Source organism: Typopeltis vanoorti, chromosome 19, assembly GCF_054136105.1.
Source record: "Typopeltis vanoorti isolate ZY-2024b chromosome 19, IOZ_Tvanoo_1.0, whole genome shotgun sequence".
Taxonomy (NCBI): Eukaryota; Metazoa; Arthropoda; class Arachnida; order Uropygi; family Thelyphonidae; genus Typopeltis; species Typopeltis vanoorti.
This window is the reverse complement of record NC_143567.1, coordinates 50,223,404-50,239,813: the sequence shown is the minus strand read 5'-3', so window position 1 is coordinate 50,239,813 and position 16,410 is coordinate 50,223,404. Positions and strand designations below refer to the sequence as shown.

General features: G+C 32.3%; 1 protein-coding gene across 1 annotated transcript in view; it reads left to right on the top strand.

The window, feature by feature from the left end:
* Dys (Dystrophin) overlaps positions 1-16,410 on the top strand; it is a 923,162-nt gene that overhangs the window by 362,141 nt on the left and 544,611 nt on the right. The window contains exon 31 of the mRNA XM_090409612.1: positions 12,814-12,987. Within this exon, the coding sequence (XP_090265738.1) occupies positions 12,814-12,987 (174 nt within the window). The remainder of the gene's footprint in view (positions 1-12,813; positions 12,988-16,410) is intronic.

The following is a 16,410-nucleotide window of genomic DNA, read 5'->3' as shown; positions in this document are numbered from 1 at the left end:
AGATAGGTCAAAGAGTTCAAAGAATTAGCGTAAATGATTCACAGTCCTAGTCAGTTTAACATGAAATGAAGATACTGAATGCTTGCTATCAGAATAGTGGTTCTTTGCTTTAATGATACAACTCTTGATACATATATAATTATCTTTGCCAGATTTTTATTTTATGTTGTTGTATTAATTTTATAATGGCTATAGCCCCCTAAATACTTCATCTCCCCTACTCCCTCTACTCCCCAAACCCACAAGACCAAAATCTGTCAAAAATTTGAGAGACAGTCATCTTAAGATCATTAGGCACATGAGGTGCAAGATGAGGGCCTCACTCTCTAGGGGAGCCTCATTTTAAAACCTTACTCCTCCACAAAGAACAATAAAAAAGACAGCGTAGTTATAGTTGCAAAATAAAATACTTATTTTTAAATATTAAATTCATAATATAAAAACTAGAGGCCGCTGAAACATTTGTGAGGCTTCCTGCTTCCATTTGAAATACATCGTTCTTTCCTTAGAATATAAAACTAACAGGAACTCTGTATTCCATAAAATTCATGTATGGAAGTGTTCCATTTCTTTGCTGGATCCAGCAAACCTGGATAACATTCTGTCCACCTGCTTGAAAGAACATGGATAAGAAGTGTAGTTTGGCCGTCATGCCGATTAGAAGGTGTGATAATCCTTCACGCTGAAAAGAACACTTAACTACATTACCTGACATACATAGTAGCTAAGTTCTGTGGCCTACAGCAAGAAACGCAGTTGCTTGCCATTTGCTCGGTAACCGGAATCTAAGTTATATCAGACTAAATACCTATGAGTTATATTCATTTTGCTGCTTGTTTTTATCATATAATTATAGTTTTTAATGCCAGCATAAAATAAAAATTCCTTTTATACTTTCTTCACTTCATATTGTATCACTTTGGAAGATCAATGTCGCTATCAATTTTTTTGCTAATTATTTTAATCGCCAATACATTTAAAATTCTCCAAGAACTTGACTGAAGATAATTATTTTTGTCAAACAATTATTTTATAAATTCATGAAAATCTGAATCTAAAAATGAATGCAGCCTCCATCTGTTCCAAATTAAGTTTCCTCTTTTATTCATAATCTTAGTTTGAAGGTTAGTTATCATACGTAAATCTTGAATCACATCATGTAATGCATAATTTTTATAACGTAATCTGTAGGTTTTTGCATTTCAACTTTCTTGGTTTCCTCTAATCACTCACTACAAATCAAAATAAATGGCAGTTATGAAGTCAACTGTTATGTACATATTTTCGGCTAATTTCGATATTATGCGGCAGTTTTGAAGTAGCGATATTTTCCCTACAGTTTATCTTTTAAAACATGTATAGGTGCATGCATCAAAATGAAATTTTATTTCCAAAATTTTCATAACAGAATTAATTTGCCTTTAATGGCTAACTCCCCCCCCCCTCCCAAAATTATCGCCACACACACACACACACACAAATACTGCTAGATAACATGTGCACTTTCTTTTTGTTTGAATTCATTATTTTTCCAAAGTAATTGTACTGCTGCAGCTTTAAGCAGAAGACAAAGTCATAGAATCTCTGATAAAATACCATTGGATATAAATTGAAAAAACTCGCAATCTTAAACCCCGAGTAATGCAGTTTAAAACCATTTGTTGTTCATATAAAAAAATAAAAAAATCGTTCCTGAAATTAAAATGTGCGACCCATATAATCTTATTTTGCAAGGAAAGGAAGCAAAATGTCATATTTATTTCAATAAATGTTATTTAAAAAATATAAATATTTGATATAATATTTGTAATGCAAACAAACATTTTGATTATTTATTTTCGCACGTGAAATTCATTTTTATTCGAGAAGCAAACACAATAAATAAATTGTGCAGCAAAAAAGGGTCAATCCAAGAAATACAGTGTACATAACTACAATAATCCATTAATGGCAGAGGGGGGGGGGTAATTGCATTTCAACAGATAGAATGCTGATGAAGTTTCATCAGCATTCTGCCTTTTTATTAGCTCAAAGATATTTTGAGTATATTTGCGAACAGATATGTATTCAACATCACTTGGCCAGTTTTGTTGTAAAAAGTGCCGCATTTGAAGAAATATTAGCAGCATAATAATAAAATAGCAAAATTCATAATGCTTCAGAATAACTTGATAATTTTGATAATACCAAAACAAGATGAGACACATCTGTAGAAATCTATTATTATTTTTATTATTAGAGTCCTTTTAATTATGAACTCTATAAAGATATACTTAATAAATTTGTATTTTTGTGTTTTTAAATAAATAAACTATTTTCATTTTGTCACAGATGGTTTTTGCTGGACTACCTGGACTTCTAGACTATTGTTCTTATCAATATTGTAAAAACTCGATTGTAGCTTAAATATTCCAAAGCACATTACATCGATTTTTTACTTAGGTCAAGTCCCATAAGAATATTGTAAAAAATAACCATGCTTGTCTCTGTATATTTTGTATTAGATATTTTTGTAAATAGCCCTTTGGAAATTAACTGTATATACTTCTTTAATAAGAATATGTTAGAGTGTTAAAAACAAAGGCAATGTTTTTTGCCAGAGCTGTATGTAATAGATCTACATGGCGGCATTAGAAAGGTTGTTTATTAAATTTTGTGTGTATCAGAAAAGCTTACAAGCTCTGCAGATAAACATCTCCGAAGTCAGTCAGAAAGGTTCAAACAACTTTCCGATGGTCGACAACTTACAATCAAAAGAAGGCACAGAAGAGAACAAAGAGCGGGCTGAACTTGAAATGTAAGATGAAAGAGTTATGCCAAATTCTTTGGGGGGTTACAAACTTCGTGCAAGGTCTCAGAGAAGGCATAATAAAAGGGGACAGAGCCAAGCATATAGGGCTTCCCGGTTCCAGACGTTGCCAGAGAGGAGCTTGAAAGTTTATTTTTCACTTGGTTAGAGTATAATAAATTTAGTTTAATCCTTTATCCAAGTGTGAGCAAACAAAGTTTGCGCCTGAAAGTATCTTCAGGACTGGGGTAAGGTAGTACAACACCAGAACACCAAGTGGTACAACAACAACTTGGATAAAGGATTAAACTAAATTTATTATACTCTAACCAAGTGAAAAATAAACTTTCAACATCTTTCTCAAAATCCAGAGTAATTTATTAAAAAAGGGTGGCACACCATTTGGCAACTCCTGTGGGTGGAGATGACCTGCTAATGCTTCTGCTTGGTATCTCCACTTGGGCCTGGCTCCCACTGAAGAGACCTCAATAAAGGTCGAAACTAGTCTGGGTAGTGGCCCTTCCCTTAATGCATAACATTAGACATATCTGCAAGGAGATGTGTTTGCATTATAGGAGATACCGAGATAGGAGTGTTGGTAGCTTGCTCCACCTTTGCAATGAGTTTCCCTGGTGTTGTACCACCTTACCCCAGTCCTGAAGATACTTTCAGGCGCAAACTTTATTTGCTCACACTTGGATAAAGGATTAAACTAAATTTATTATACAGAGAGGAGCTTCCCGGTTCCAGTCTTAAGAGAAGGCTTCAAGTTGCCGAAAAGAGATGTTCCAATCGCCGGAGAAAAGCTTCCAAGCCAGAGAGGAATCCCGGTTGACAGTTGGTGGCAATTTGAGTTAGTGGAGGCGGCAGAAAAAGGAGGCAGTTGTCCAGACATTTTTGGCGAGCCCAAGCAGAGGAGAAAAGGCAAAACAAATTACCCGAAGCACCTTCGCTCGGAAGTTTTTCTTTTCGCAGATGGAGAATAACTTTTTGCCGGAGCTGTATATGAGTGCTGCAGGGCGCAGTTCACAGTCCGCTATTTTCTCGATGAGATATTTCTGAAGCCAGATTTCCTGAAGGAAGCTCAAGATCTAAGATGAGAGAATAGCTTTAGAACGTTCTGTGCAAGAACCTTTGACTGAATGTGCGATATAGAGCTTTTGTAAGTTATATACTTTGTACAATTCCTCTTATAATGTGTTTTAGTTGGACAATTAAGATGTAGATTAACAATAACAAGAAGTGTCATTAAAAGTATACTAGAAGTTTAATAACTGGAAATTGTAAACAGAGTAAATAAGTTTTTGAGTTAAAGAAAGTTTTTGCGATCATTTTGAAACACGTTCCAGAGACAACAGAGGTATTTTTGTGTGCTGCTGCTATTTGTATTAATCAGTCGGGTAAGAGCAGTTTCTATATCACATAAATAGAGCATTTGAATTTCAAGTTTATTATTATTTATAAATTAAATTGATTTTTCAGTACATTTTTTTGTGCATCAAGATTCTAGTCATTTTAGGGTAAAATGTTGAGTAAAAAAGTGGATGTTAGCAAGCATAGCAAGTTATCGTTACTATTTATTGCCTCTACATTTTAACTAAAGCTGGAATTATTATGCTTATTACTGCAACTTAAAAAAATCAAAGCTGGAGTTTAATAAATCTTGTAATAAATAAATGTTGTAATACATGAAATATGATGATTTTTGCTATAATTTTTATTACTGTAAATTCAAAATTTTTATTTTTAGTGAGAATATCTGAACTTCACAGTTCATGAAGTCCCAATTTTTACCTTGATTAGCAAGCTTAATTTGATTGCATTTAAATTCTTTTTTTTTAAAAAAAAAAAAAACTTTTATCCTTATACTAAATTATTACCATACTTTTTAATATTTTTGCGGTATTCAGAATTTTTGTAGCAACTATGATGCTTGTCAACGAAACTTGTCAAACAAAATCAATAATCAACACTGCAATTGAAATCTTTCACAGAAAGATTTTAATTACATCTTTCTTTAAATTAATTATGATTCAATTACATGAAATATTTAAAAGTGTAAATAATATATATATATTTAAAATTACATTAAAAGATTTTAAACTATTTAGAAAATTTAATATAAAGTATCGTTGAAGTTGCATAATTATTTATAATCCATCAATATAAGTTAGTCATTTATTTATATAAAATGACTTACAAGGTTGCTAGTTTAATATTACGAAGATATTTTTAATATTGATATTGATATTGTATACATGTGAAATTCGTTTATATTTTTGGTAATGGACACAATAAATAAATTGTGCACCAAAAAGTGTCAAATATCGTAGAACTGGTAAAGGAAATTCCAAAAAAGGTAATTAAACTGATAGTTTATTTGGCTAGTACTTGTAAAGCAGTATACTATGTACAAGCGTATATACCTAATTATATGGTTAAAGTAGTTGTCGCAGTCGGTAAGAATATATTATTCAATTAATTATCATTCTTATTTTACTGTTACTCATTTATTTTAACAAAACCAAGATACTACTGTTTCTATTTTTGTATTTTTTTAAGCTTTTAACGTAATTGTTTATTTTATTTATGTTTATTTTGGATTTAATAAATATTTATTTCGCTTTTGATAGATTAATACACATAATAATGCCAAGAAAAATTTGAATCTGGAGCTAGTAAAAGAAAATGACTTAGACAAAATGAAAAACAGCTAAATAGCCAAAAGGGGGCAATTTTATCTTTCTTGCATTCTGAAAATGAAGAATTTCATAGAACTGAAGTTGTACTTCACAGTTCTCAGAATGAAAATGAAACATTGGTATCATTATCAGGAGATGAAAGTGAAAATGAAGAACATCAAAATGATATGGAAAACATAGAAGGAGAGAAAGAAGTAAATGAAACAAATCAAGAGGATTCAAGAAAATTTTTAATTGGAGTCTGTACTTACCAGCAAGAAAGCTATCTCTTAATCTACCGATATAGTAGTGTGGCCACTTACTATTAATGAACAGTTTATCGAGCATATTTTAATTAATATGCTCCAGAATGTTGGTAAAATCGAAAATTTAAAAAAAAATACACAGAATGCAATAGAATATATGTCAGAAATGTAAATATATCACATTTTTACTGTAAAAAGGCGAATGGAACAAAGGAGAAATGAGAGTGGCTAATTTTTTCAGAAACCAGCAAAGCAATTTACTGCTTTGTTTGTAAATTGTTTTCAATTTACAAACAAAGTCAAATAATAGCTTAATGAATGGTTTTAATGACTGGGGAAATATAACACGAACCTTATGTGATCACGAGCATTCTACTGAGCATATATGAGCGATGTGCACATATCGCAAAAGAAAATCAAGTTTGTAAATAGTCGAATTGATTCTGAATTGATCAAACAAATAAAATCTGAATAAAATTATTGGAGAGAGTTTTAAAAAGAATAATAGCTACCATTAAGTTACTGAGTAAACTAGGACTAGCATTTAGAGGAAATACAAATGATATTTTTTCTGATTCTTGCGGAAATTATTTATCGTGTTTACATTATTTAAGTGAATTTGATGATTTTTTTAAAACATCACATGAAAATGTATGCCAACTGTGGTTCTGGCAGATCAAATTATCTTTCTTACCATACTTGTGATGAATTCATAGTGTTAATAGCTAAAAAAACAAGAGAAATATTAATATCAGAAATTAAGGAAGCTGCTTATTTTGCAATAATACTCAATTCAATGCCAGACATTTCCCATTATGACCAACTAGCCATGATATTTAGGTATGTTGCCACAAATTCTGACATTAGAGAAACATTTATTGGATTAATCAGAATTACACAACATAATTCCTTATATTTAGAAGAGGTAGTATTAAAAAAATTAGAAGAATTATCTTTGGATATAAAAATGTGCAGAGGGCAAAGCTATGATAACGCTGCCAATATGAAAGGTATCTATACAAGTTTACAAGCTAGGCTGAAAAAAGTAGTCCCTCTGTACATTATATACCGCGTTCTAGTCATTCCTTAAATTTAATTGGCAACTATGCCGCAGCATCTTGTCCGGAAGCAGTGCAATATTTTTGTTTTATTCAAAATGTATATAATTACTTTTCATCTTCAACAAGAAGATGGGGTATACTCCTTAAACATTTAGAAAAAAAAATCTTGAACAATTAAAAGACTAAGTGGAACGAGGTGGTCTGTAAGAGCTGACGCTATATTGACTTTGAAATGTGGATATAAACAAATTAAAGATGCATTACTTGAACTATCCATTTCTCCTCATGAAAAACCTATTTCTAAATTAGAGAGCTCATCATTGGCTGAACATTTTGACAAACTAGAAACAGCAATTTTAACAGTTATGTGGGACAAAATTTTACAACGAATAAATGCTACTAGTAAATCTCTACAAGATCCTGATATGGATTTGTTTTTAGCTAATAATTTGTTACACTCTTTAGTTGATTTTATTTTAGATATAAGAAATAGTCTTGCTGCTGTAAATGAAGAAGCAAATTTATTAACAGATGAGACAAAATTTAAAGATAGAAGGAAAGAGTTAAAAAACGAAAAAAACTGAGTGACGAAGTTTCACAATCTAACAATGAGATTATGTTACATGGGAAAGAAAATTTCACTGTGAACACTTTTAATGTTGTTTGCGATAAGCTAATTTTGAAAAATTAATGAAAGAACAAAAAGCTATTTCGACATATTAGGTATGTTTAACATTTTTTGAAGGAAGACATAGATCAAGGCATGTACAAGACTAGTATTGATAACATTTTACAAACTTATGGGACTGATATTGATCCAGAAAAATTTACTGATGAAGTTAAGCAATTTTTAATAATGATAAAGGAAGAAAATTCTTCAATTAAAAATATGTGTAAATTTATAAATGATGGATTAAGGTCTACTTTTCCGAACATAGAAACAATTTTAAAAATATTTTTGACAATGTCTATTTCAAATGCAAGTGCTGAACGCTCATTTTCAGTGTTGGAACGAATAAAAAATTATTTAAGAAGCAACTTGCACCAAGTTGCACCAAATGACCTGTCGTTATTATGCATTGAATCAGATGTAATGGACTCGATCAGTTATGATGACATTAGAGATATATTTGCTAAAACCAAAGCCAGAAAAAAAAAATTTTTAGTTATTAATTTTTTTATTTAAATTTGAACTGATTTATTTATACGTTTTTTAAATGCAAATATATGTATACCAATGTTGTATTGTGTTATGAAAATGAGTTATTATGGAAATGTTGACTTTTATTTTCAATAAACTAAAAAAATGCTTATTTTTGAGGGCTTCATAATGATGTTGCACCTCGGGCCTCCAAAAGCATAAATACGGCCCTGATCAGCTGTAAAAAAATACGTTTATACAACATTAGTAATTACCAAATAAGGACTTTAGGTTTTTTGTCTGTTACAATTTGAATTGTTTCCTACACTCATTGCTTGTGTATTGTAACAAGTAGTTGTGCTCCAAAGATGCTGGTTTGAATCCAGAGAAATATATATCAGTTAATAAACACGTTTTATTTAATGATTTGTTGTTTGGTTTTTTTGGGGGGGGGGGTGCTAAAGGGGAAAAGCTGTATAACTGAGAGGAGACCTCCGCATAGCCTTTAAAGGAATGTAGAGAACCGACCAGGGCTTCTTACCTAATGTCCAATCCTCACCTTCTCGTGGTGCACCCTGTTAGATATCTGCTGGATATTGAATGAATGAGGATAGGTTGCCAGTTTGGGATTTAGCCGACCAAATTGTATTCTTATTGGCTTAAACCCTTAAATACTAAAGGATGGTACAACATAATAGAATTTCTTGCTGGCTGGGGCGTCGCCCAGTTAAACAAGACCCGCTTTGTTTTTGCCAGGAAACTAGGGCGAACAAGTGAGCTACTGGAACAAATCCTAAAACACACCCCAACTCCGTATCACCAGAATTGAAGATCGATATTATCAACATAAGAAGCCTGAATGGAAAAGAAATGGAGCTAGCTGAGGAATTAAATAAGTACCAGATCGACATAATAGGGGTGACTGAAACAAAGAAAGATCAAAACTGGTGAGATCATTCTGAGCAATAAATGCAAAATGTTATATTCAGCCAATGACAATCAAGGAAAAGAAGGAGTAGCCATAGTATTCAACACAAAATACGAGGCTAATCTTCTTGAATGGCAGTCAGTCTCAAGTAGAGTAATGGGCAAATATGAGAATGGAGAACTGGACAATGAGACTTATTTGTGCCTATGGTCCCACAGAAGGTTCTACTAAAGTAGAAGTGGAGGAATTTTTTGAGGCTTTAGAAAAAGCAACTGACAAAATGAAAAATGAAAAGTTGGTCCTTGTTGGGGATCTAAATAGCAGAGTAGGAAATGATTGTGAGACATACAAAAAAATTTTGGGAAAATTTGGAGAAAAGAGCAAAGCTAATAATAATGGCAAATGCTTGTTGGATTTCTGCTCAGGACATGGACTGGTTATTACTAACACCATGTTCCAACATAAAAATGTGCACAAATTCACATGGAGAGAAGAGGCAAGGAATAAGAAAAGTCTCATTTACTATATTATTGTTGATAGTGATGTTTTCTCTCTGCTGCAGGACACTAGAGTGTACAGAGAACTTGAAATTGGAAGTGATCACCATTTAGTCTTAAGCCGGATAAAATTGAATTTCATATTGAAAAGAAGAAAATTTTCAAAAGCGAATAAAAGTTGAGCAGCTCTCAGATGTGAACTGTAGACTAAAATACAGAAAGATTATTGAAAAGAAAATGAAAGAGTTTGAGAACAGGAATTAAACCTTGGAGATTCAGTGGCAAGCTCTGAAGAAAACATTGATTGATTCTGCCAGAGAGGCATGTGGTGAGGTTGTCTGCAAGGATAGAAAAATCAGAACTCCCTGGTGGACACAGGAAGTTAAAGAGGCAGTGAAGGAAAAGAAGAAAGCATATCAAAAGTTCCTGGCAAATAAGTTAGCTTGTGCTCTTAGAGAATACAGAGACAAATGTAAGAAAGCTAAACACTGTGTAAAACTAACTAAACAAAAGTCATGGTAAGACTTTGGTAAGAACATAGAAAATAAATATCAAGAAGGTATCAAGATATTTTGGAGATTACTGAAGAAGCTCAGAAATGGAGAAATGCTGTAAAAGGAATTAGAGATGATAAAGGTTACATGAAAACTGGAGAAAAAGATATCATTGAAGTATGGAGTGAGTAACTACTTTGAAAAATTGTTAAATGAAACAATCAGTGACAATACACTGAATAAAAAACACTGACCAGGCATGCAATCAGGAATATATATCCATACTTGAAGTAGAAAAAGCCATCAAAAGTCTGAAATATGGACAGGCAGCTGGAGTAGATGATATTCAACCAGAAATGCTCAAATCTGCAGCTATAAAAGTCTTATAGTGGCTGCACTGCATAGTAAAGAAGGCATGGACAGAGGAATGAATTCCAGATAATTTTAGTAGAGCTCTCATAGTACCCATATATAAAAAGGGAAATAAAGCTGATGTGAGAATTACAGAGGTATTTCTCTGAGTGTTCCTGGTAAGATTTATGACAGTATACTTGAGAAACAGTTGAGAAGGATTGTGGATGAGAATCTTGGTGAGGAACAAGCTGGATTCAGACCAAATAGTGGCTGTCAGGATCAGATATTCGCTTTACGACAAAAAGTTGAAAAGTCATGGGAATATAACAAAGATCTGTATTTAAGTTTTGTAGATCTGGAAAAAGCATATGACAAGGTGCCAAGCGAGAAGCTATTCAAAACACTATAGTTGTATGGTGTCAATGGGGCATTATATCAAGCAATACTTTGTCTTTATTTGAGTTGTAAGTCAGCAGTTAGAATTGAAGGAAGTACAGGAAGATGGTTTAATGTTAAATCTGGTGTCAGACAAGGATGTACATTATCACCTTTGTTATTCGTTATCTATATGGATTATGTTATGAAGGAAAGTGGTATTAAGCCTGATATCAAAATTGGAGATGTCAGTGTCGACTCCTTGCTTTATGCAGATGATGTTATACGTCTAAATAAATCTGCTACAAGTCTGCAAGATCCCTGACTATATTGAATAACTGTTGTGATAGATATGGTATGAAGGTCAGCAATAACAAGACAAAGATAATGAAAATAGGCAGAAGCATCGAAAATATCAGCTGCATTGGGAATGGAGAACCTGTAGAACAAGTAAAACATTTCATCTACTTAGGCACGATTTTTACTGAAGATGGAAAATTAAATATGGAAATAGACAACAGAATCAACAAAGCTGGTATGGTAGGAAGTCAACTGAATAAATTTATATGGAATAAGAGAGAAATTAGTCAAAACACTAAATTAGCTGCATACAAGACAGTGTTCAAACCAATTTTAACTTATGAATCTGAGATCTGGGTCAAAAGTAAAACACTTGACCAAAGACTAGAGGCCGCAGATATGAGAGTCCTGAGAAAGATTAGGGGTGTGAACAGATGGCATCAATGGCAATATCATATTAAAAATGAGGATATTAAAAAAGAACTTGACATCATCAGCATCCAGGAATGTGTTAGCAGAGCTAATCTCAGGAGGTATGATCACTTAAACAGAATGGGCATGGAAAGATTAGCCAAACAAGTGTTGTCTGCCAGGTTGGCAGGTAAAAGACCCAGAGGAAAACCAAAATATAGGTGGATTGATACGGTAAAAAGTGCCTTAGAAGATAGATATATAAATATAAGCTGACAGTAGCTTTGACAGGTAACAGATTGATTTGACAGAAAATTGTAGGTAGGAAGTTAGTAATGTAAATTTTTCATGTAGTACTATCATATTCTGTACACCCCCCTTGAGGGTAAATGTCAGGAATTTGATGATGATGATGATGATTGTTTGGTTTTGTAATACCATGAAAAAGAGATGAATAAACTGCTATATAGTTCCAATGTAGCCAATTCTTTTTTTTCATTTATTCTGTATGTTTCCTTTAGTTTTGCTCTTTCCATTCATCATAATTACATAATACTTGAGATCTTGCCCCATTTTGATATAACTCTTTCACTTAAAATAGCCAGCGATAACTATCTGTCAAGTTTAGCATATTCTTCATGGGACATCCTTTAAGATAGTGTATTCCTGACTCAAACAAAGTTCATTGAAAAAACTTAATTCTTATTTATATTGGTTTTCTTTTTAATTTAAAATAATAAAGTAAGTTTACATTTTAAATAAATGTAATAATAATTTTTTAAATGTGCTTTTAACACTTAAGATTAACAGTTAGCAGCATTGAATAAACAAGGATCACCCTGGAAGTTGTGTTAAAATTGGTTAACATGGGTGTGAGGACTAGATTTTTTGCTTGAAGAGGGCAATTGAGGTGGAATGGGGTATCTGAGATTGTTGTGAGTATGTTGTGATTGCTTTGTCAGATTCTATTGCCTGTATAATAATGATAATAAATTTTACTTAATATAATACTCTAATTAATATGAAAATATGTTAATTGTATATTAATAATTAAGAAAAACACAAGTTTTATAAATTGAAGGAGCTATATAAGCTCATCTACAGTAGGCTTTTTATAAACACATGTGCTTTATGCGAGATTTCTTAACACAATGGTAATTAAAATTATGACTATATATTTACAATTAAATATATAAATAGAATCAATTATAATGAACTGGAATGGAATGCATGAGATCTATAATGTTCACGGTAGGGTTCTGTGTGTGTGTGTTGAAAAGTTGCAAACTCATGCCTTAGAAGAAAGTGCATAGAAAACTTCTGCTTTTTAATGATTGAAACTTACTTTTTTTCAAATATCATACACATACTAACTGATACAGTGAAGTATATTGTATATGTTATATGGTTTTATGTTATTTACAGTTTCGAATTTTAAAATGTTAGTACATTTTTTCTGCTACTAATTACTAATTAATTACTTTTCTAGTAATTTAAAACATTTTATTTTTATTTAGAGACGATTTGGGGAGGTAACAGTAAAATTCAGAAAATTTCAAAAACCTGCTGATTTTGAACGTAAACTAGGACATATTAGTAGAATGCTAGATGAAGTAGAAGAAGGTTTGCTTCTCCTACAGCTAACATCAGATGATCCTGATGCATTGCAGGATCAAATGGATCAATGTATGGTAAGTATAATATTTTACTGGATAAATTTATTTAGCCTTAAAGGTTTTTTGTATATCCTTTGAGTAGCATGAATTCAAATCATTTATTATTACCGTATATTTTCTTTTTGTAATAAACTAATTTATAGTTATAAAATATATACATGTTTACACAAGAATATTATTTAATTTGTCAAATATTTCAGTCTGAATATTATAGACCATCTTCAGTGGCTACATAGGAATAGTTTTAAACAACAAGGTGGAATACAAACAATTGATCATTCACAAATAGAACGAGCCGCGTGGTGTCATATCGCTAAGTATTAAAAGAGTAAACATTTAAAAAAAAATTTTTTTATATATCAGAGTCATGATTAAATTAAAGATATTAATTCAGAAATTCATGTAATAATCTTAAAAAAAAAAAAATAATGTGTTATCCTGATTAAACTTTCCCAAATTTTTGATACAGATATACAGTCATTACGATTCAAGTTAGGATGTTGAAGTAAGGTCTCCAGACTTTCTTTAAATAAACGTTCAAATTTATAGCGACACCTGTGTAGGAGGAGAGTCTTGGACCAAAAGATGTTGTGGCTTGTTTCTATTCCATGCTAAGCTAATCCAGATTTCTCGGGTTTGTTGTGTTGAATGGATGATTGATGCTCTTGAATTCTTTTTTCTATAGAGCATCCAGTTTGTCCAAAGTAGGAAAGATTACAGTTACATTGAACTTTGATACACACCAGGTAACAGACATAGTTGAGCGTTTATCTTTAGAAGAAAGAAAATGGTGGATAATTTGTTAGTAGATGTATAAGTGGCTGTTAAATCATATTTCTTCAGAATTTTTGAAAGTGGTTCTGAAATCCCGGAAATATAAGGAATTGGAACTCAACGTATTGAATCTTTCTTGTTATGTGTTGGATTGTAAGAATTGAAAAGATGTTGTGTACTCTTTTCGGAGAAGCCATTTAGTTTCATGTGATGTTTGATAGTCTGAAGTTCTTTCTTTAATAAATGAGAAGTTGAACAATTAGTTTTGGCTCGTCGGATTAAACATTTTATGATTCCTGTTTTTTGACAAGGATGATGGGCAGATTCTTTGAGAATATAACGACCTGTGAAAGTTGGTTTTCTGTAAACCGTTGTTGTAAGAATGCCTGAAGTAACTTCTAGGCGGAGCACATTAGCTTTTTCACTTGAAAGATGAATGACGTTCCGTTCGATATTAACAGAGACTTCTTACCTTCATAACAGAGACTCCTTACCTTCCTTTTTAAGCAGTATCAATTCCTTACATCCTCGTATAAAGTTTACCATGGAGATTGAAAAAGATGAGTTATCATTTTTAGACGTCCTCCTCATCCGTTCACTTTCAGGCATTCTTACAACAACAGTTTACATAAAACCAACTTTCACAGGTCATTATATTCTCAAAAAATCTGCTCATCTTCCTTGTCAAAAAACAGGAATCATAAAATGTTTAATCCGATGAGCCAAAACTAATTGTTCAACTTCTCATTTATTACAGAAAGAACTTTCGACTATCAAACATCACATGAAACTAAATGGCTTCTCCGAAAAGAGTACACAACATCTTTTTGATTCTTACAATACAACACAAAACAGCAAAGATTCAATACGTCGAGTTCCAATTCCTTACATTTCTGGAATTTCAGAACCAATTTCAAAAATTCTGAAGAAATATGATTTAACAGCCACTTATAACCTATTAACAAATTATCCACCCATTTTCCTTCTTCTAAAGATAAACGCTCAACTATGTCTCTACCTGGTGTGTATCAAGTTCCATGTAACTGTAATCTTTCCTACTTTGGAAAAATTGGACGCTCTATGGAAAAAAGAATTCAAGAGCATCAGTCATCCATTCAATACAACAAACCTGAGAAATCTGGATTAGCTCAGCCTCCATCTTTTCCAGAACAAACCATCCAAGAAATTCTTTTCCTTACTCTCTCACTGTGTAAATTCAGGATACTTCAAATTCGAAAACAAGATTTACAAACAGAACTCAGGATTGGCTATGGGAAGTCCACTCTCTCCGATTCTTGCTGATATATTTCTTAGGGATTTGAAGAAAAAGCAATTAATTCCTCAATTCTTAAACCCAAAATATGGTATCGTTATATAGACAATGTATTCCTCATCTGGGAACACGGTGTCAACAACCTCAATTTTTTTCTAGACCACCTCAACAAGTTTCATGAGAAAATCAATTTTACCTACGAACTCGAATCCAACGACTGTCTCCCCTTTGTGGACTTAAAACTTAAGAGATACGCTGAAAATATCAAAATCTCCATTTTTAGAAAACTCATGCATACAGACAGATACCTTCATGCTTCTTCCCATCACTACCCTCCACAACAATTTGGTATTATTTCAACCCTGGTACATCCAGCCAGATCTTTACTAACAGATGAAACAGAAATTGAAAATGAACTCCATTTACTAAAAAGAACTTTTGTCGACAATGGTTTCTCTCTTAAAGAGATTGATAAATTTTTCTCTTTCCATCGCTCAACTGCAATTGAAGATTCTTCTCCCCCAAGAGTTTTTATATCGTTGCCATACTTCAGCTCTCTCCCCAAAACTGGCAAAAATTCTTAAGAAATTCAACATTAGAACTTGCTTCACTACGTTTCCAAAACTTCGCTCCATACCAAGTAGCCCTAAAGTGAAACATCTCCCTATTCGTTATCCAGGAGTCTACAAGATTTTGTGTGAATATGGCAAACCATATTATGGCCAGACAGCTAAATCCATCCTTTTACGTATGGAAGACCACCAAAGAGACATATCCTACAATAGGACCAGGGCCAGCACTCTCTCTAGCCACGTTCTCTTCTCTATTAACTCGGATAAAGTCCGCCAACACCTCATAGACTGGCCGCAAACTTCTAATATCCATGTGTGTTATGATGAACTCGAAAGAAAGATTATCGAATCTAGAGAAATATCCCTCGATTCATCCCATATTAACAACAGCCTTAGCTACAATCTTTCTGACGCACATATTGCCACTGTCCAGTATTGCCGCACATAGTCAACTTCAATTGGAACTTCAGCATGCATTCCTGTTTTAAAATGTACTACTGTCTTTTATACTAGATCTGTTGATGTAATTTTATCATGTCTCTGTTATTTTATATAATTCTTTGCCTGTGATACCTGAAGAAGTTGATTTATTCAACAAAACTAGTTGTATCTTAACATTAAACCTTATTCTTTTTCATTCTCGGTATATAGTCATTCAAACTAATTTTTTATATATAAATATATATATAAAAGTTATTTTGAAATGATTAATCAATAGTATAGGAGCCACCTAAAGGATATTTTTTTTTTTGGAATTCATGCCATTAGACCATATTTTCTTTTTTCATTTTGTATCATAATCAATAATTATACCTCCAT